General features: G+C 47.7%; 1 protein-coding gene across 1 annotated transcript; it reads left to right on the top strand.

The window, feature by feature from the left end:
• Positions 1–548: 548 nt before the first annotated feature.
• On the top strand, positions 549–16,178 carry LOC105925785. The gene is made up of 11 exons (XM_036139898.1): positions 549–618; positions 8,141–8,341; positions 8,416–8,617; positions 8,695–8,863; positions 12,180–12,273; positions 12,351–12,386; positions 12,901–12,951; positions 13,140–13,267; positions 13,470–13,605; positions 13,685–13,755; positions 14,556–16,178. The coding sequence occupies exons 2-11, from the start codon at positions 8,146–8,148 to the stop codon at positions 14,772–14,774; spliced, it is 1,302 nt and encodes a 433-aa protein (XP_035995791.1). The 5' UTR covers positions 549–618; positions 8,141–8,145; the 3' UTR covers positions 14,775–16,178.
• The last annotated feature ends 2,029 nt before the right edge of the window (positions 16,179–18,207 follow it).

Raw genomic sequence — 18,207 nt, 5'->3', positions numbered from 1 at the left:
AGTCATTTCCTGTGTGAATGACGGCTACAGCAGCACCGCTCTGCTGGTGCCAGGCAGGGCCGGATCATCCATAAGGGCCAGGGGGCCAGTGCCCAGGGGCACCAACCATGGGGGGGGCACCACATGACACATGCTTTAAAGATATATTTTTCATAAATTGTTATATTATTGACTTGAAATTGTTGAAAGACCATGCATTATTCGTTTTGTGAACACTGATGTCACAAGAATAATAAATAATAAATAAATGAAGATTAGACTACATGATCTATCACTCTCCCCCCCCCTCTCCAATCTGTCATAGTTGAGCTGGTCCACAAGTACGTGCAAATGTATCGTCTTTTTTAACGCTACAGAAATTTCATCCATTACAGAAATGATTATGTCTGATGTTTCTGACCGGAGGACAGCACGGGTAAGGGGGGGGGCTTTGAGGTATAGTGCCCAGGGGCACCACATTATCTTAATACGGGCCTGGTGCCAGGCTACAGTGCCGCTGCCTAGAGAAGCAGGAAGTCCTGCGCTTCAAAAGCAAACACACTGAGAGCTGCAGCAGCAGAGCACCGCCGGCTGCAGAGGAGTCGCCCACGTCCTGCTGCGCCGCCACGCTGAGACAAGGTAAGCCTCAGGGGGAGCTGCAGGGGGGAGGGGGGGGGGCATATTAGTCACTTTTAGAAAACGGCCCAGTGGAAAATCCTGCTAAGTTTAGATGTTCACGTTTACAAGGATGGTTCAGTCTGTACCAAGATCTGCAAATCGTTACGTGAAAGATGACAAGGTGCTCCAGAAAAGAAGGTCCAGAAAAACCTGTAAAAATGTTTTAAAACACAAAATTACACAGAAACACCAGCATTCAGTTTAATCATGGCAGAACGAACGCAGCTTTAACCAAACATATAACTAAAAGACAAACATAGAGGGATCTGATCAGGTTATGCCTCACAGCTTTAATAAGAGCACTGGATGGAAAACTGAATCAATCCTTTCTGGACAGAACCTGGCAACCCTGCGCTCTCCTGCGACGCCTTCGTCCCAAACACACTCTGAGCTGTTTACAGCTGAAAGATTAAGAGCAACAGAGACTCAGGCAGGACTGGAGAATAGAAGGAATCCTGGGAACTGAAGGAAACAAGGGGAAGATTTCTATAATGGGAAAAGCATTTTTATATATCTTCATAATACCAAACTAAAATCCAGAATTGAGTGGAAGTTATGTTACACGGGTGTACAGTTAGTGGCAGTATGCACCTAGGAGGGGTTTGCAAACGGCAGATATAAGAAAAAAGAATAACTCAGGGTTTTTTAGTGATGGGAACAAAAATCAGAAATCCTGTTATCATAAATCCATAAATAAAGGCACCGTTAACATCCTCCACTGCTGCCTGGAGTCTAAAGTGAGTCTGGCTGCAGATGTCCCGGCGGCACCAGGCTCTGCTCAGCCGGTCTCCTGGTGAGAAAGTTTGATCCACAGAGTTTAACGACCCGCATTGCATGCTGGGAGCTGTAGTTAAAGTTCCTCGTGATATGATGGCACAACATTACATAACATTAAGGATTAAATGTCTTTGGGTTCCATGGTAAATGGGTGGAACACATAAAGCTAGTTTGACCTCATTCTCAAACACAAAGGTCCTCGTTAGAAATTAAATTGAAGCGTTTTATCCAAACGGGTTTCAGCTATTTTTGTCCTTTTGTGTGCGCATAGTTCTTGGTTTCTAGAATCTTAATTTGGCCTAGTAGTTTTAGTTAGGTCGTACCAGCCCGGTGAAAGAGTTGCTGATTGACGTGTTTAATTTGAACCTGAATTATTTCTGTTAATAAATTATTTTTTTGGCTTTTTACGGCACTAGTTCTCTGTGCTTTTCAGCCTCACTGATCCAGAGAGAACCTCTGACCCATCTGTCTGCTGGTGTGAGCTCACTGACTCAGAGACGGTACCGGGATCACATGATGACCCAGAATATTAAACTGTGTGTCATCAGCAGACACATATTATTATTAAACCTTTATTTATACACATAACCTCCTTGATATCCAAGATCTCATTTAACTCACCGATCAGGATCAGGCAGAAGTATGAACAGCCCGAGGTTGGAGCCTTGATGCATCACGATGACCCAGAGTGGTTCTGCACATGGTACCGGGTAATCACTGATTACCCGGTACCATGTGCAGAACCTCCTGAAACATAATGTTATCAGATGCAGTGAAAGCAGGACAGACGTTTTTAAAGGGTTAGATGCCTGTAAGTAAGAAGCTACGCTTGTGGTGGGAAAACCTGATGAAAGGCTTCGAAATGATTCTGTCTGAGCAGAAAGGAGCAGAAAGTGTCAGTAATGTGGCATTAAAGACTCTTGGTTTGCTGATGAATTGTCTTTTCTGTCATATAGACATGGTTGTTGGTTTGGATGTGAGCCTGTATTTATTTAGGATTAGGAATGCAGAAAAGGTTCCTTAGAAAGGGTAACGGCAGATTATCACCTTCTAACATAGAAAGTACTCCTGGGTCAATGTGAGCTTCTGAGCTTTCTGTGTCTCTGCTCTGTCTTCTCTTTTTTTTTTTTTTTTTTTTTTTTTTTTTTTTTTTTCCCCCAGTGTCCTGTCTAGCAATATGGCAATAGGAATTGATATCTCAATGCCAGATAGAGCTCGACAGATTTTGCTTTTATAAGTGGAGCAAACAGCTTTCGCCATAGTGCTCCACTTGATTTATGCTTGTAAATAGCTTTATTATGATTCCTGCAAGGAGAATTTCAAATTATATGGACATGACAATGGGAGAGTAAAGGAAGAACAAAAAGTGAAAGAAAAGGAAAAAAAAGAGTAGAGGTGAAAGAAAGAGGAGATAAAAGGAAGAGAATGATAAAACCTTCTTTGTCTGCTCCATCACCTGGAAAGAGACACAAAAAGAACAGCACAACCAACAGACATAAAGCAACAGATACACTCTTATTACACCTAGATGCCATTACTAAATCATATATATTATTATGTAAGCTGACATGTGTAATGTGATATTTGAAAAAAGAAAGTGACACAACATAAATAAATAAATAAATTATAAGATTACTGTATATAAGTGAACACTTAATACCTGGGACCCAGCACCAGTGGAAGATGTGAAAGTGCACTAGTTTAGGTGAAGATTATCCAGAAATAGCTTGATAGTGATTGTGGAGAACCGAAGACCCACCTTCCCCGAGCACAGAGGCAGGCGTCAGGGGACCCGTAACCCCGGACTCCCAAAGGGGTCCCTAAAGCAGGTCGCCCAGGAGGGGCCGACACAGGATATCTGCAACCCCCCCCCCCCCCCCCCCAAGGAAGGAGCAGAGACGACCCCGAGGAAATCCCCCAGCCACCGCAATGCCGACGCCCTCAAGAGCCGCGGAGACGAGCCCGTGGGCTCCGCCGGCAGCTAGCCCCGCTGAAGTGGTCCCGGCCATGGGCCCTGAGGGCCAGAGGCCCCAGGGGCGCCCCGCCCCCGCGACGAGGGCCCCGGCCGCCCCCCGGGGGGCCAGGCCCCGCGAAGAGGCCGCTAGGAGTGGGCCGGCGCACGCCCGGGAACCCGCCCCAAACCCGAAGCCAACTAATGCGCCAGGGGGCCAAGGCGCCCGCCAACGAAGTGGAGGAGGGCAGGACGTGGGGGGATGGGCTCCGCACCTATCGGAGACTTGAGATGTTCTTGGGAGAGGGAGCGGACCACACCCATACCTGAAAAAAAAAAAAAAAAAAAAACACACATTCCCACATAACACTCACATCCAACACTGACCAAAGGGGGGGGGGACACCCCAAATCGACTATACGACTGCTTGTGCCCGACCCCCGGCCCCGGCCCCCGACCAGACGTCCCCCGGACCGGGCCCCCCCAAGAGGGCGGGCCAACACGACCCGCACGAGCCACCCGGCCAGAGCCCCCCCCTCCCCCTAAATACCTAATAAACCCACTCCCTCCCCCCACCTTACCCTTGCCATCCCTGCCCCCCGTCCCCTGGGGGGAGTGGAGGCATCAGCCCCAGACCTGGTAGGCCGCTGACTGCACACCGCAGCCCCCCGCCAAGACCCCGGACACAGTGGCCCGCACCTCCTCCAGGCCCCAGACTCCTTGCCTCCATCGGAGAACGGGGGTGTGCAGAAGACCCCGACCCTCCCTACGCCTGCTCCAATGTTGTGTTGTTGCATGTTGTTCTCAAGTGCGTTTAAAAACTGGGAGCGCCGAAGGGGATGCACGGCACAGCCCACCCCCCTTCCGGAAGGTAGCTGTTGCCAGCGCACCCCCTCCGGGCGACTGCCCAGAACCCTCAATGTCTAAGTGGGAGAGGAGGTGAAGGGAGCCGTCCGAGGTGAGGCCCACACAACATAAGCCCCCTCCCAGACGTCTTCCCCCCACCCCCCCCTACCATGGCCTATATGAGTGTGTGATGTGAAAAATGTTTGAAGTGAAAGTGTCTAAGATGCATGATAAAATTGGGGAGAGGGGCGTCACCAGAAAGTGGCAACCTCCAGTAACGCCCCCTCCCTCATGACCTGCATGTGTGGCGGCGTGATGGAGCAGGCAGAGGGAGGAGTCCGGGGATGGGGAGCAAATGACTGGGAAGCCAACCCAGGGAGCCAGCTCCCCTACTGACTCCAATAGGCACCCCCGCTCCCCGAAAGCCCCACCTAGAGAAGGGGGCCTCGCCAGCGGCACCACCGTAGCCCGGGGGCCAGGGAGAGGCCGCAGGGCCCGCCAGCCAACCACCCACCAGGACCAACACCTCAACCCCCCCCAGCCCACCCACCAAGCCTACTTAAACTAAATAAATAAATAAATAAATAAATAAATAATAATAATAATAAGAGAGGGGGACCCTGGCCAGCCGGCCCGCACGAGCCATCCCAAACCCCACCCCCCAGGTGAAACCCGCACCGGAAGACGACACGGACAGGACCGGGACAGGGGGCCGGACACAAGCCCACCAGAACGTCAACCCCCCCCCCCCCCCCACCCGTGGATTTAATCCCTCCCCAACACTAACGTTCAAACAACTCACCATACATTCGACAGTAGACATCCAGGCTGGGTAGATCCCTACTCCCCCTCCTTTCTCCCTCCCCCCACTGGCAGAGTGCCTATCCAATGAAGGAGAAGAGCATCTGCCCAGAGGTGTTAATGACCATGCCCCCCTACCAGCTCAACGGGCCCCGAGGCCCCCCAGCGCACCAGAGGCCCCGTGCAGGGGCGGACACCCGGGCGCGCGCCGGCCCACACCAAAAGCGGCACACCTCCTGGAACCGGAACCGCCGGGGCCCCAGCCCGAGGGCGGCGCGCCCCAGGGACCCCAGACCCCCAGACCCACCCCGGCCCCACCCAGCGGCAGCACAGCTACCAGGTCAGTAACCCACGTCCGTCAACACGCAGCTCCCAAAGAGCGCCGCAAGCGGCTGCTGTAGGCCACCCGTAGGCCTCCCAAACTCCTCCCAGATGGGGGCAACAGACCCCGGAGCCGGATCCACCAGGCGCCCTACTCCAAGTGCCCCCAGGGCCCCAGGAACCCCTCCATCCAGCCACTGCGCCCTGCAGGAAGCAACCCACCGCCCCCTATTCCACTAAGTGATGGTGTTGATCAGAGGAGCCCAAAGAGACCAATCAGATGTGGAAGCAGATGCTGTCTCTAGATTAATATGATCCAACAAAAGATCTCTATACTGATTGATACTGAGATTTTGTTTACTTTTCCAATTCATGAGGATAGTTTTCTTTGCGATGCATAAAGCAGTAAAAACCATGTAAACTATTTCTTTTTTCAGAGGACTTTCCTCAAAATTACCCAGCAAGCAAACTGTTGGGGAAGGTGTAATTTTACAGCTCAAGCACTTTGATAAGTCCTTACATATCTGTGTCCAGAACCTCTGGACTGGTGTGCATAACCATAACGCATGAAAATAATTATCAGGATGATTGCCTATGCAGTGTGGACAGATATTAGATTGTGCCAGACCCATCTTGAATAATCTTTGTCCTGTGTAATGTACTCTGTGAAGGATTTTGTATTGTATTAGTTGTAAATTGGTGTTTCTAGTCAATTTGAAAGTTCTTAGACATGTCTGAGCCCAGAAATTTTGTTCAAAGGTGCCTGATAAATCTTTTTCCCACTTCATTATAGGAAGAGATATCGAATCATCTATTTTAGTCAGTGTCCTGTATGATTTAGACAGTAGTTTGGGGGGGTTAAATCTAAGAACTCTATTATATTAGTTGGGACTTGTAAACCACCATTAATATGCTTATATTTATTTTTAATTATAGATTTAAGTTGTTCATATTCCAAGAATTTATTTTTACTAATGCCATATTGCATATTTAGTTTAGCAAAATTGATGAACTCGGTTCTGTCAAGTAGATGTTCCAGATATTTAATACCTTTATTCTTCCAGTATGTAAAGTTTATCATTTTATTATTTTGTAGGATATCAGGGTTATTCCAGATAGGTGTACGACTACATGGGATAAGGGATGACTTTGTCATGCTCTGTCTTTTCTAAGCCCCAGTGGGTGGAGGCAGATGAGCGTTCACACTGAGCCTGGTTCTGGTTCTGCTGGAGGTTCTCCTCCCTGTTAAAGGGGAGTTTTCCTCTCCACTGTCGCTTCATGCATGCTCAGTATGAGGGATTGCTGCAAAGCCATCAACAATGCAGACGACTGTCCACTGTGGCTCTACGCTCTTTCAGGAGGAGTGAATGCTGCTTGGAGAGACTTGATGCAACCTGCTGGGTTTCCTTAGAGAGGAAACTTTCTCACCAACCTGGAGGATCTGATGGAAGCTGACTTTGGAAAGAACCTTGATGATATGATGGGATGTTAATTGTAGCTATATAAATAAAACTGAATTGAACTAAAACAGGTCAGATCACTGCAGGTTCAGAACCTTTTAGAAATAAACTGATGGATTTACTATCTGCAGTATTTCAGGGGCGACATGGTTCAATGGTTAAAATAATGTGGATGAATGAGATATTCTAGCATGGCAGCCTGGCTACCAGGGGTGGAACCACATGTTGCTGGCTCCATATAAATAAAGTCACTCTAGAACTTGTTGGATGAGATTTCAGGAGCCTCAGGTGGGTTGGACCAGACTGCTTGCTCAAACATGTTTCCACCAACACTGAACAGCCTTTGTTTGACACTCAGAGATCCTGCCAGCAACTTCTAAAAGTGTGTGGCTGAAAATATTCCATTATGCTACATGAACCATTGTGAAAGTCTGAGCTACACGTATGAAGGTAATCATACGTGAAGAACATCTCAGATGGACCACATTGTTCTGTAACCAGCAGGAAATTATTCAGTGCTTGATATTCAGGGTTCTGTTTACTTCCCTCTTCTCCTTTTGCTCTGCCTCCATCTTCTCCCATTTGGGATTCTAGAGTTTTCCTCCTTAGAACATGTTCTAGATCAGGGTTCTCCAACCTGCAGCTTTTCAGGGTTTTTTTTCATGCATTTCCACAACAGAACGAGGCTAAAAGCAGCAGCAATCTCTCCTTAGATCTAGTTTTCTGTTGTCAGGTTGGAAAAGCTGCTGCTTCACATTATTTTCCACAAATATCAACATCTGTTAGAAGAACATGGACTGTCCTCTTTGTGCAAACATTTCATGGTTTTCTTTATTTAAAAAACTTAAAAACAAAAATAAAACACTTTAGTAGATATTCATAAAATCTTTCTGGAGGTCTGACAGGATTTGCAGCTGGAATTTCAGGACTTTTGTGTAGTTGGACTGAGGAGAGAAATGTCTCTGGTCTGGATGGTAACGGTCGCAGAACTCTGGACCCGACGATGTTCCTGCTCGGGTTAGGGACTCAAAGTCCAGATCATGTAGCTCTAACTGTCTGCTCCATCTTCATCATGTAGCTCTGCTTCATCTTCATCACGTAGCTCTAACTGTCTGCTCCATCTTCATCATGTAGCTCTGCTTCATCTTCATCATGTAGCTCTAACTTTCTGCTCCATCTTCATCATGTAGCTCTGCTTCATCTTCATCATGTAGCTCTAACTGTCTGCTCCATCTTCATCATGTAGCTCTGCTTCATCTTCATCACGTAGCTCTAACTTTCTGCTCCATCTTCATCATGTAGCTCATCATCTTCATTCTGTGTCCAGAGACGATGTTCGCAGCGGAAACCAAAGCTTTGGTCAAGTGTCTGGGATCTGGGAAGAATCTCATCTACAACAAAGATCTAAATCAACAAATCAACCTTCTGACTGTGGTTAGAATCAGGAGTGGACAATTCTGGGAGTTCCCCAAGTATAAGGTGATGAATTGCACCTTACCTGACCTCATAGGGAAGAAGTATTCACCAGGTGAGTCATTTGATGTAAACTGACACAAAAACATCTGGATCCAGTGTTTTATTGACTTTCCTGCTATCTGACAGATGCTGAGGAGAAGGTCTTGGTGGAGGACTTCAAGACTTCTTTAAAAACTGACAGGAGTGGCAAATTGGAGGGAGGACTGGAAGGTTCAGGTACGGCTAAGCTCTCCGGCAGCTCCGACTGTGTGGATGGTCTGGTTCAGCCGGTCAGCATCAAGATTAAGAAGGCCAACCTCACAGCTCTGAGGAAAGAGTTCAGCGGAAGGTACCACATGCCTCACCTCAGCTTTACCATGCTGTGGATCACTACAGGTTCCACCTGCTGATGTTCTCCTTTGGTAGGAACATTGATAAAGGAATGCGGAAGCTGCTGAAGCTGAAGAAGAAGGACAAACTGGCGTTTGTTCATGAGACAGCTTACAACACTGGACCTGTGACCATGTTTCGGAAAGGAAGTCAGAAGGGATCCATCTCAGGATCACTTCAGAAAATGGCAACTATGTGTGTTTCGGTGAGTGGAGTCAGGAGTAAGAGATGTGACATGATGCACTTTACTGATCCCAAAACAGGGCTTTATTCGGCGGCAGCACTTAGGAGGAGCACCAGTTAGCAGCAACAGCAGTTAGCAACAGCAGTTAGCAGCAGCAGTTATCAGCAGCAGTTAGCAGCAGCAGTTAGCAACAGCAGTTAGCAGCAGCAGCAGTTAGCAGCAGCAGTTAGTAGCAGCAGCAGTTAGCAGCAGCAGTTAGCAGCAGCAGTTAGCAGCAGCAGCAGTTAGTAGCAACAGCAGTTAGCAGCAGCAGTTAGCAGCAGCAGCAGTTAGCAGCAGCAGTTAGCAGCAGCAGTTAGCAGCAGCAGTTAGCAACAGCAGTTAGCAGCAGCAGTTAGCAACAGCAGTTAGCCGCAGCAGTTAGCAGCAGCAGTTAGTAGCAGCAGCAGTTAGCAGCAGCAGTTAGCAGCAGCAGTTAGCAGCAGCAGCAGTTAGTAGCAGCAGCAGTTAGCAGCAGCAGTTAGTAGCAGCAGTTAGCAACAGCAGTTAGCAGCAGCAGTTAGCAACAGCAGTTAGCCGCAGCAGTTATCAGCAGCAGCAGTTAGCAGCAGCAGTTAGTAGCAGCAGCAGTTAGCAGCAGCAGTTAGCAACAGCAGTTAGCAGCAGCAGTTAGCAACAGCAGTTAGCCGCAGCAGTTAGCAACAGCAGTTAGCCGCAGCAGTTATCAGCAGCAGCAGTTAGCAGCAGCAGTTAGTAGCAGCAGCAGTCAGCAGCAGCAGTTAGCAACAGCAGTTAGCAGCAGCAGTTAGCAGCAACAGCAGTTAGTAGCAACAGCAGTTAGTAGCAGCAGCAGTTAGCAGCAACGGCAGTTAGTAGCAACAGCAGTTAGTAGCAGCAGCAGTTAGCAACATCAGTGATCAGCAACGGTAGTTAGTAGCAGCAGCGGTAGTTAGCAGCAACAGTTAGCAGCTACAACAGTTAGAAGCAACAGTGATCAGCAATGGTAGTTAGCAGCAACAACAGTTAGCAGCAGCAGCAGCAGCAGTGATCAGCAAAGGTAGTTAGTAGCAGCAGCGGTAGTTAGCAGCAACAACAGTTAGCAGCAACAGTGATCGGCAACCGTAGTTTGCAGCAGCGGTAGTTATATCATGCAACATATTGTGCGTGGACTGGACCAACAAGGTTCCTTGGTCCTCCAAACCCTGCAAGTGTAAACATCTGGTCCACTGATACATGATAATAACAGACCTCTCAACTTTTATCAAAAGTTAGGAGTGAGATTATGCTAATTTGGGGGCGGGGCTTGTTTGGGGGCGGGGCTAACCGGACCCTGGAAGAGCCATCTCATTTTTATCCCACCAGACAATGAAGTAGACATGTATTACTTGTGTTAAAAAGAGAAAGAGACATATTAATACTTAATAATAATAATACTTAATTAATTTTTCAGTTAATGGATTAAAACATAAATAATACACAATTGTTCAAATAATACTGAATAAAATTAAGTAGATTTTAATTATTGACCGAATAATTATACTGTTACACATTCATCTATGGGTTGTTTATCATTGTAAATCTATAACCTGATTGGTGAATCAGGCTGAGTTTCATCAAGCCTTTATGGTCAACAATTTCCCATTTAGCAGCAACACTGAAGCACACAGAGGTTCCCGCTGCGTCTTTACGCACGATCCACCTGCTGATGTGTCCCTCCTTTCAGCTCAATGCATTTCTAGACTGTTACAGTTTATAACATTCTCATCACCTTTCACAGCGACAGGTTTCTCAGTCAGTCGCCGCGCTGACCAGACAAATCTCTATTGCTCTCGTCAGTGCGCACTGACGCCCAGAAAGCACCTGCTCCGAGGGAAAGGAGGGGAGGGAGAGGAGCAAGCGCTGAGGCACAGAAATACGGTGCATGTAGTTAAAAAATGCAGAATAAATAAAAACGAAACTTATAAACTGACCAAGTGGCGTTTTAAACTGCATCTGGTTAGCAGAACTGTTTTATGATCAGCGTGCAGCCATGACTGGTTCTGAATGAACCGGTCATCTCGCAGCAGCTCTACCCCCGCCCCCTCCCCTCCTGTGTACGCGGTACAGGACCATACCGGCTTACTTTCACCACTGTTAAGACTAAAATTATTCATAACTCTGATCACTCTTCCTGCTGCTCTGTTAACACGAACTGCAGCAGGAATTACTGATGGCCATAAGCTGTGAAAAAAGCTGAAACATCTCAGCAGAAGGCGGAGTTTTTATCGTCCGCTGCCCAGATGGGCGTTGTGATTTTTATGCGTGAGAAATTCCATGTTTGCGTGTGAAATGCCATGTGTTGCGTGTGAGCGTGTGAAGTTAGTGAAATGCGTGTGTCACACGGTCAATGCGTGAGAGTTGAGAGCTATGATAATAATAATTGAACTTTATTGATGTCACAATGGAAAAATTCACTTCTGCATCTTAACCCATCCCCTTGGGGAGCAGTGGGCTGCCATGTGTGGCGCCTGGGGAGCAATCGGGGGTTAAGGGTCTTGCTCAGGGACCCAGAGCACAGGCTGTGGGGATCGAACCGGGTACTTGCATCCTTCTCAGAGCGCAAGAGCGCTGCTCTAACCACTAGGCCACCACTCCCCTCAGTTAGCAGCAACAACAGTGGAGCTAACTATGGAGCTACTCTGCTGCTCCTGGATCAGAGGCTCAACATTCGGTTGAATTCTTTCCAATATGCTAGTCCCAGTCCAGCATCAGTCCTCCAGGGAGGGTTCCTGATTCCTAGTAACGACGTAGGACACTGGACCTTTAAGACTGGAGTTGGACCCACTTGTCCTTGTGGAAACTTTCCCAGGAAGGCTGAGCAATGAGATCCTTTCAGCGTTGGTACAATCTCCTGTCTTCTGGCCTCCTATTTGGAACCAGTCCAGTACATTGCAGGAGTTCCTCTAGTCCTTCACTGGACCTTTGAAAAATGCTGCAACAACAGTAACCAACCAGTTTCTCCCATAACTGAGCTTTGGTTTCAGAAACCTCAGAACTTTCTGGGCACCTAAACCCTGTTTCAGGCGTCCTGGTCCCGGTTAAGGACCCCAACAGCCACATGGGACAGAGCCTTTGGTGCCCCCTGCTGACCACACCGCTCACATCACTGAGTTCAGTCCAGACCTTCTCATGCAAACAAAGCTGATGGAGGTTCTGCACCAGATGACAATCACTGACAGTTTGAAGAAAACCAGCTTCTGTCCTAGATCCAGAATCCCCTCCCTGCAGCTGAGCTATTATTTAATCTTTTTGTAGAAACGATCGATTAAAGCTTTCTGGGTTTGACTTGTTCTGTCAGGTCGATATCCAGCAGGACACCACCTTCACCGTGAAGGAAAATTCCACCTTCGCTTACAGCCTGGTGGAGATCCTGCTGGAGGGTGACACGATGGGTAAGAGCTTTCCCCATGTCGATGTTCCCAGAGCTGTAGATGTTGGTTCGGTAATCGGTTCTTCTCATGTTCTGCAGAAATCTCGTTAGAAAACTGGACTCACAAACGAAAAGGTAGGCCACGTGTTAATCAGACCTTTCTGTCACGCTGCAGTGAAGTTAGACACATGAGGAGCCTTTATCTGTGGTGGTTGGGAGAGGAAACAGGAAAGGTGACCATGTAGGGGGGTTCTTCATGACGAACCAAAACCACAGAACTACCGCTGGAGGTGGTGGAGACAGAAGAACCAGACAATTTACTGAAAGGGAACAAGTCCAGAAAAGGTGAAGGAATGAGCTGAAGCTGTGTGAGCAGATGGGTCTGTAGAAGAAGGGCCAGAAATATAGGAGCTGAGGACGGCCAGAGGTCCGGCTCACGGCATGCAGGCCACCAGAACCGACTCTGGGAGGTGACCCGGAGCTCACTCCACCAACAAGACAGTTCTGCAGAAAACCACGAGATCCTTTCCTTCAGAGCAGAACTTTAAAAGAAGGAAGTTCTGTGTGCAGAACAGGAGCTCCGGCTGGTTCTGGGACTTCAGGTCACGTTCATGTTTTCTACCTTTTCATTCATGCTTTGTGTCTGCAGGTCTGACCAGCGACGCCCTAGACTCTGATACAATGGAGCAAGTCCAAGAGAGTAAGAGCAGAACCTCATGATGAAATCCTGAAAGGTTTCACACACACTGGGAGATTTTCCTGCTAAAATAAAGATGTTTGGTTTCTAAAACTGAAGGAAAATTGAAGTTGAATTCATCAGATTCAGGGTTTACTAGAGGAGAAGGCATGAACTGAACCAAAGTGACGTTTCGGCTGTTTTTCCTGCAGAGATTGAGATGATGGACAGTCTGATGACGCCGCTGGAACAGCTTCCTGAATCGACTCGTGGTGATCTGCTGACACGGCTCAGAGAGGTTCTGAAGGAAGAAGACGCTCTGAGCGAGCTGGAGGAGATGGTAAGATCCTGCTCTCTGATTGGCTCCCTGGTGAAGAGCAGGAAGCATCTCTGGAGTAAAACCATGAGTCAGTGCTGCAGCATCATCTCCATCACTTCTTCTCAGTCTGGATCAGTTTTCTGACTCAGCAGATCTGCTCTGGATCACTGAATCATTCTCTGGATCACTGAATCATTCTCTGCCTCCTTCCTCTACACGTCAGATGGACCAGAGCGGCGACCAACCCTGTGAGCATCCTCAGTCTCAGGCCGCCAGGTCCTTCATGGACCTGCTGGACAAGTCCCAGGAGTCTTCAGGGGTGAAGGATGCTGCGTTCCTGCTGGTCAGTGCCATGAATGGTGAGTAAGCTGAAGCTCTGCTTTCATCAGAACATCACATGTTTTCTTCCATGACAGAAAATTCTTCTGTTTTCTGCAGTTCTGCCAGAGGAAATGCTGCGACCTTTGACCTCCTGCAGTCCTGAGACTCTGACCGTCCTCAGTCAGCTGGTGGGTCCATGTCTCTCAAAGACGTTTGCGTCATTTTGTCTCATGAGGATCCACTTACTGACGACTCCACCCGTCTCCAACCGTCTCCACCTGTCTCCACCTGTCCCCACCTGTCTCCACCTGTCTCCATCTGTCTCCACCTGTCCCCACCTGTCTCCACCTGTCTCCATCTGTCTCCACCTGTCCCCACCTGTCTCCATCTGTCTCCACCTGTCCCCACCTGTCTCCATCTGTCTCCACCTGTCTCCACCTGTCTCCATCCGTCTCCACCTGTCTCCACCTGTCTCCACCTGTCTCCATCTGTCTCCACCTGTCTCCATCCGTCTCCACCTGTCTCCACCTGTCTCCACCTGTCTCCATCTGTCTCCACGTGTCTCCACCTGTCCCCACCTGTCTCCACGTGTCTCCACCTGTCTCCACCTGTCTCCATCCGTCTCCACCTGTCTCCATCCGTCTCCACCTGTCTCCATCCGTCTCCATCCGTCTCCACCTGTCTCCACCTGTCTCCATCTGTCTCCACCCGTCTCCACCTGTCCCCACCTGTCTCCACCTGTCTCCATCTGTCTCCACCTGTCCCCACCTGTCCCCACCTGTCTCCACCTGTCTCCATCTGTCTCCATCCGTCTCCACCTGTCTCCACCTGTCTCCATCCGTCTCCACCTGTCTCCATCCGTCTCCACCTGTCTCCATCCGTCTCCATCCGTCTCCACCTGTCTCCATCCGTCTCCATCCGTCTCCATCTGTCTCCGCCTGTCTCCACCTGTCTCCATCTGTCTCCACGTGTCTCTATGTGTCTCCAGGTGGAGAGTCTGAAGGACGGAGATGAAGTCCGTCTCCCAGCGTCTGTCCCCGTCCCCCTGCAGCAGGACGGGGAGCTGCGCTGGGCCGCTGACCTCCTCTGTTCCTCTGAGGAGACGCTGACAGAGCTGAGTGACAGCTGGAACCGACCGCCTGAGGTTCTGCTGGAGGTTCTGGCGCTGACCGTGCGGGGAGTCCACATGCTGCAGGCCGGCTGTTAGCGCTGCTCCTGCTGGGGGACGTTTCACACTGAAGACTTTAAATGAAGGACTTATCAGCAGCTTCCTGTTGGTTTTTCTGTCACAGCGCCACCGTCTGGTGCTAAATCCTCCGTGTTGCTGTTTCTGTGTTTCTCTCTAAAATTTGACATGTTCTGTCTCTGCATTAAAATACAGAATGCCTTGTTTCTGTCTTTCTGTTTTCTTAAGTTAGAAAACATGAAGCAGAATTTTTCCTGGTGGCCGGGGCAACATTTACAGACATATTTAAGGTAATTAGAAAAGTCTGAGCTTTACTTCCTGTTTTAACTGCAGGGGAACAAATACTTATTTCTATAAGTAGCACAGTGGCGCTAAGCCAGGCTGATTGCCTGCTTTAATTGTAAGACAATGTCGTTACATGAACTGAATTATTTTAATGTAGGTTAAGGTCGCCATGATCTGAATAGTGCTGGCAGGAAGGAAGGAGGTAGGAAAGGAGCCTGTATGCTTCCTCTCATAGCTCCTTTAGCATAGGAGCCTTACCGGCACTAAGGAGCTATAAGGAATCCCATAATGCTTTGCGTGTCATGGCGTTTAAGCACAGCCCCCCCTCACAGACATTAACGAGATGTCTGGAGAGAAGAGAGCGAACACTTCTTCACACGTTACAGGACTTTGGTTGGTTGTTGTTTATTTTGGAACATGATATGATTTAACAATGTTTACATTTAATGCTTCATAAACATGCATCATGTTTCAAAAAGGAGTAGGATGAAGCATAAGCTTATTAAGCCCTACCCCTCAGTTACATGGACATAAAGGACAAATACTTACAGTAAGACAAACACTATACCAACTTTTTATATATTACTCTTTTTTGTATTCATCAAAAATACTTTTCTTATATTCTTTTTTGAATTGCTGGATGCTTTTACATTGTTTAATGTTTTCAGGCAAGCTGTTCCAGAGCTTCACTCCGCTAATTGATAAACTAAAACTTCTTTTTGTTGTTCAAACATACTTAGTTTTAAAATAAAATTTTCCTCTTAAATTATATCTTCCATCTCTATCAGAAAACACTTGTATGTGCGCAGGAAGTAAGTTATTTCTTGCTTTATAAAGGATTTGAGCAGTTCTGAAATTGATCAGATCTACAAATTTGAGAACTCTTAAATCAAGGAAGAAACAGTGGGTGTGATCTCTAAAATGTTTGTTATTCGTTACTCGTATTGCTTTCTTTTGCATAATAATCAATGGTTGACTTGTTGTTCATCTCAATAAATCAAAGGAAATTATTTATGTTACACTTTGTTTATTTGAAGATTCTGTATTAACTCTGCGTGTTACTGCGGTGAAATTCCTTTCAGGAATTCTCCGACTTACAGTACACACAAAAATCAACAGACAATAAACACTTCTTCAGTTCTTTTTTTAATTTTCTTGCATATAATATTATAATATTTAGCATATAATGTGACAATACGTGAATAAATGACCCTCCCAGAGGCCCACAGACGATCCATAAAGATCATTTTACACAGCTGCACAGATAAAAATGTTTTTATTGGACTTTAAGAGCGGCTTTTCTCTGCCATACTTGCTTCATAAAGCAGCTGAAGCTGGGGTCAAAGTTCACGTCCATCACCGGACCCAACAACCTCCAGAAGAGAGCAGAACTTTGCTGTTAAGGGAACAAAGAGCTGAACCACGGCGGCTTGGTTCTTACTTTCAGCCAGAAACCTTCAGCAGAGGTGCGGCTCAGTCAGAGCCAGCTTCTGATTGGCTGCTGCAGATTCTGCAAAGTGAACCGGATCCTCATCCTGGAGACCGACTTCCAGGTAAAGGAGGAGCTCCTCCTCACACAGCCACACCTCAGTCCTTCCTCTCAGGTGTCTTCCTCCTTTTCTCCAGCTCTGCCCCCCCCCCCCCCCCTTATGCCTCTCAGCATCTCTATTCTTTTGTTTTGTGTCTTGTGAAAAGATTCAAAGATTCTTTATTGTCACCGCATGTTATAGTGGTGAAACGGCTCAGAGTACAGAGACAAACCAACAAACAGGCGATGAACGAGCTGTCACGCCATTACGACGTGACTAACTGCAACTCCCAGCATGCAACACAGTTGGGACGGCTCCTGATGGAGACCCTTATCTCCATCAGGAGATAAGGGTATTTTGGATTTTCTTGCTGATTTGACAAAATCCCAGTTAGGGTACCCACAGGTTTGGAGAGCATCTCTGGTGTGTTTCTCCAAAAGACCCGCTGCAGAACATAATGGTGAGAAGAATAAACGCAAAAGCATCATCCTCCCTTATGTTTCTGGAGTTTCTGAAAAAAGATTTTCTCCAAACACAAAATCCCAGAACATTTCAAAGCAAACAGGACCCTCAGACAGAGGCTGGTGCATCCTGAGGACAAAACCCCCAAACCTAAGATGAGCGGAGTGGTGTCTGCAGTTCAGTCAGTGAGGAATGTTCTGATCTTTATATTGGAGAACCCAAACAACCTCTCCACAGACGCATGGCTCAACACAGGAGAGCTACCTCCTCAGGACAAGACTCTGCTGTCCACCTCAGGGACAGAGGACACTCTGTGAGGACCAACATGTCCACATTTTGGACAAAGAAGACAGATGGTTTGAAGGAAGCCATCTACGTTAAATCAACCTTAAACAGAGGAGGAGGCCTTAGGTTCCAACTCTCAAGAACTTACAATCCAGTTATAGGATTAATTCCAGCCAATCATCACCTTAACTTTCACCCTCATTCAGGTGATTAAAACATTGTTCCTTTAAGCCAAGCCATTAACAACCCTAACGACTCCTCGTTACAGAGGAGTGGACCAGTTTCTGCTGAATCTGCATGTTATCTAAGCAATTACAAGGCCTTTGTTAGGCAGTAGTATAAAGCTTGTTACTCCACATTACTCCAGACTTTTTGAATTGAGAAAGCTTCCTGGAGAGGAAGAGAAACGTCTTCAACTACGGAAAACAAGTCCAGTTGCTTTGTTTTTTACTATTTCTTGGAATGACCATGACCTGATGACTGAGAATCCTCACCAAGACATGTAGAAAGGGACAGCTGAAGATAATTAACAGGATTAATTAATACCACATGTAGAAAGTGACATCTGATGGTAATAACGGGTTTTATGGATAGAAGTGAGTCTGTAGCACCTGGATCACCTGGATCCACCTGTAGGTGTTGGTGAGAGTGAACTTGTGTCTGTGAGGTTTATCCATGAGGAGAATGCTCAGCGGTGGATGTGGCCTCCACACTTAGTGGAGACCTGAGAAGCCCCGGGGGGGGGGGGGGGGGGGGGGGGCAGTCTAAACCCAACCTGACAGGAGGACCAACACCTGAACACAGCACCTCTACCCTGGTCCACTAACCCCTCCAGAAGCCTCAGACGACCCACTGGGCCTTCAGCTGTCTGTAAGACCAGAGGAAGCAGACTC

Source organism: Fundulus heteroclitus, chromosome 8 (assembly GCF_011125445.2).
Source record: "Fundulus heteroclitus isolate FHET01 chromosome 8, MU-UCD_Fhet_4.1, whole genome shotgun sequence".
Lineage (NCBI taxonomy): Eukaryota > Metazoa > Chordata > Actinopteri > Cyprinodontiformes > Fundulidae > Fundulus > Fundulus heteroclitus.
Note: the sequence above shows the minus strand (reverse complement) of the source record. Positions and strands in the feature narration are given on the sequence as shown.

Excerpts from the sequence above, each read along its gene's own strand:
- LOC105925785 (XM_036139898.1), top strand. The coding sequence starts at position 8,146 with ATGTTCGCAGCGGAAACCAAAGCTTTGGTCAAGTGTCTGGGATCTGGG. Across the intron at positions 8,342-8,415 it reads AGGGAAGAAGTATTCACCAG|ATGCTGAGGAGAAGGTCTTG; the intron begins GTGAGTCATTTG and ends GCTATCTGACAG. Across the intron at positions 13,756-14,555 it reads TGACCGTCCTCAGTCAGCTG|GTGGAGAGTCTGAAGGACGG; the intron begins GTGGGTCCATGT and ends ATGTGTCTCCAG.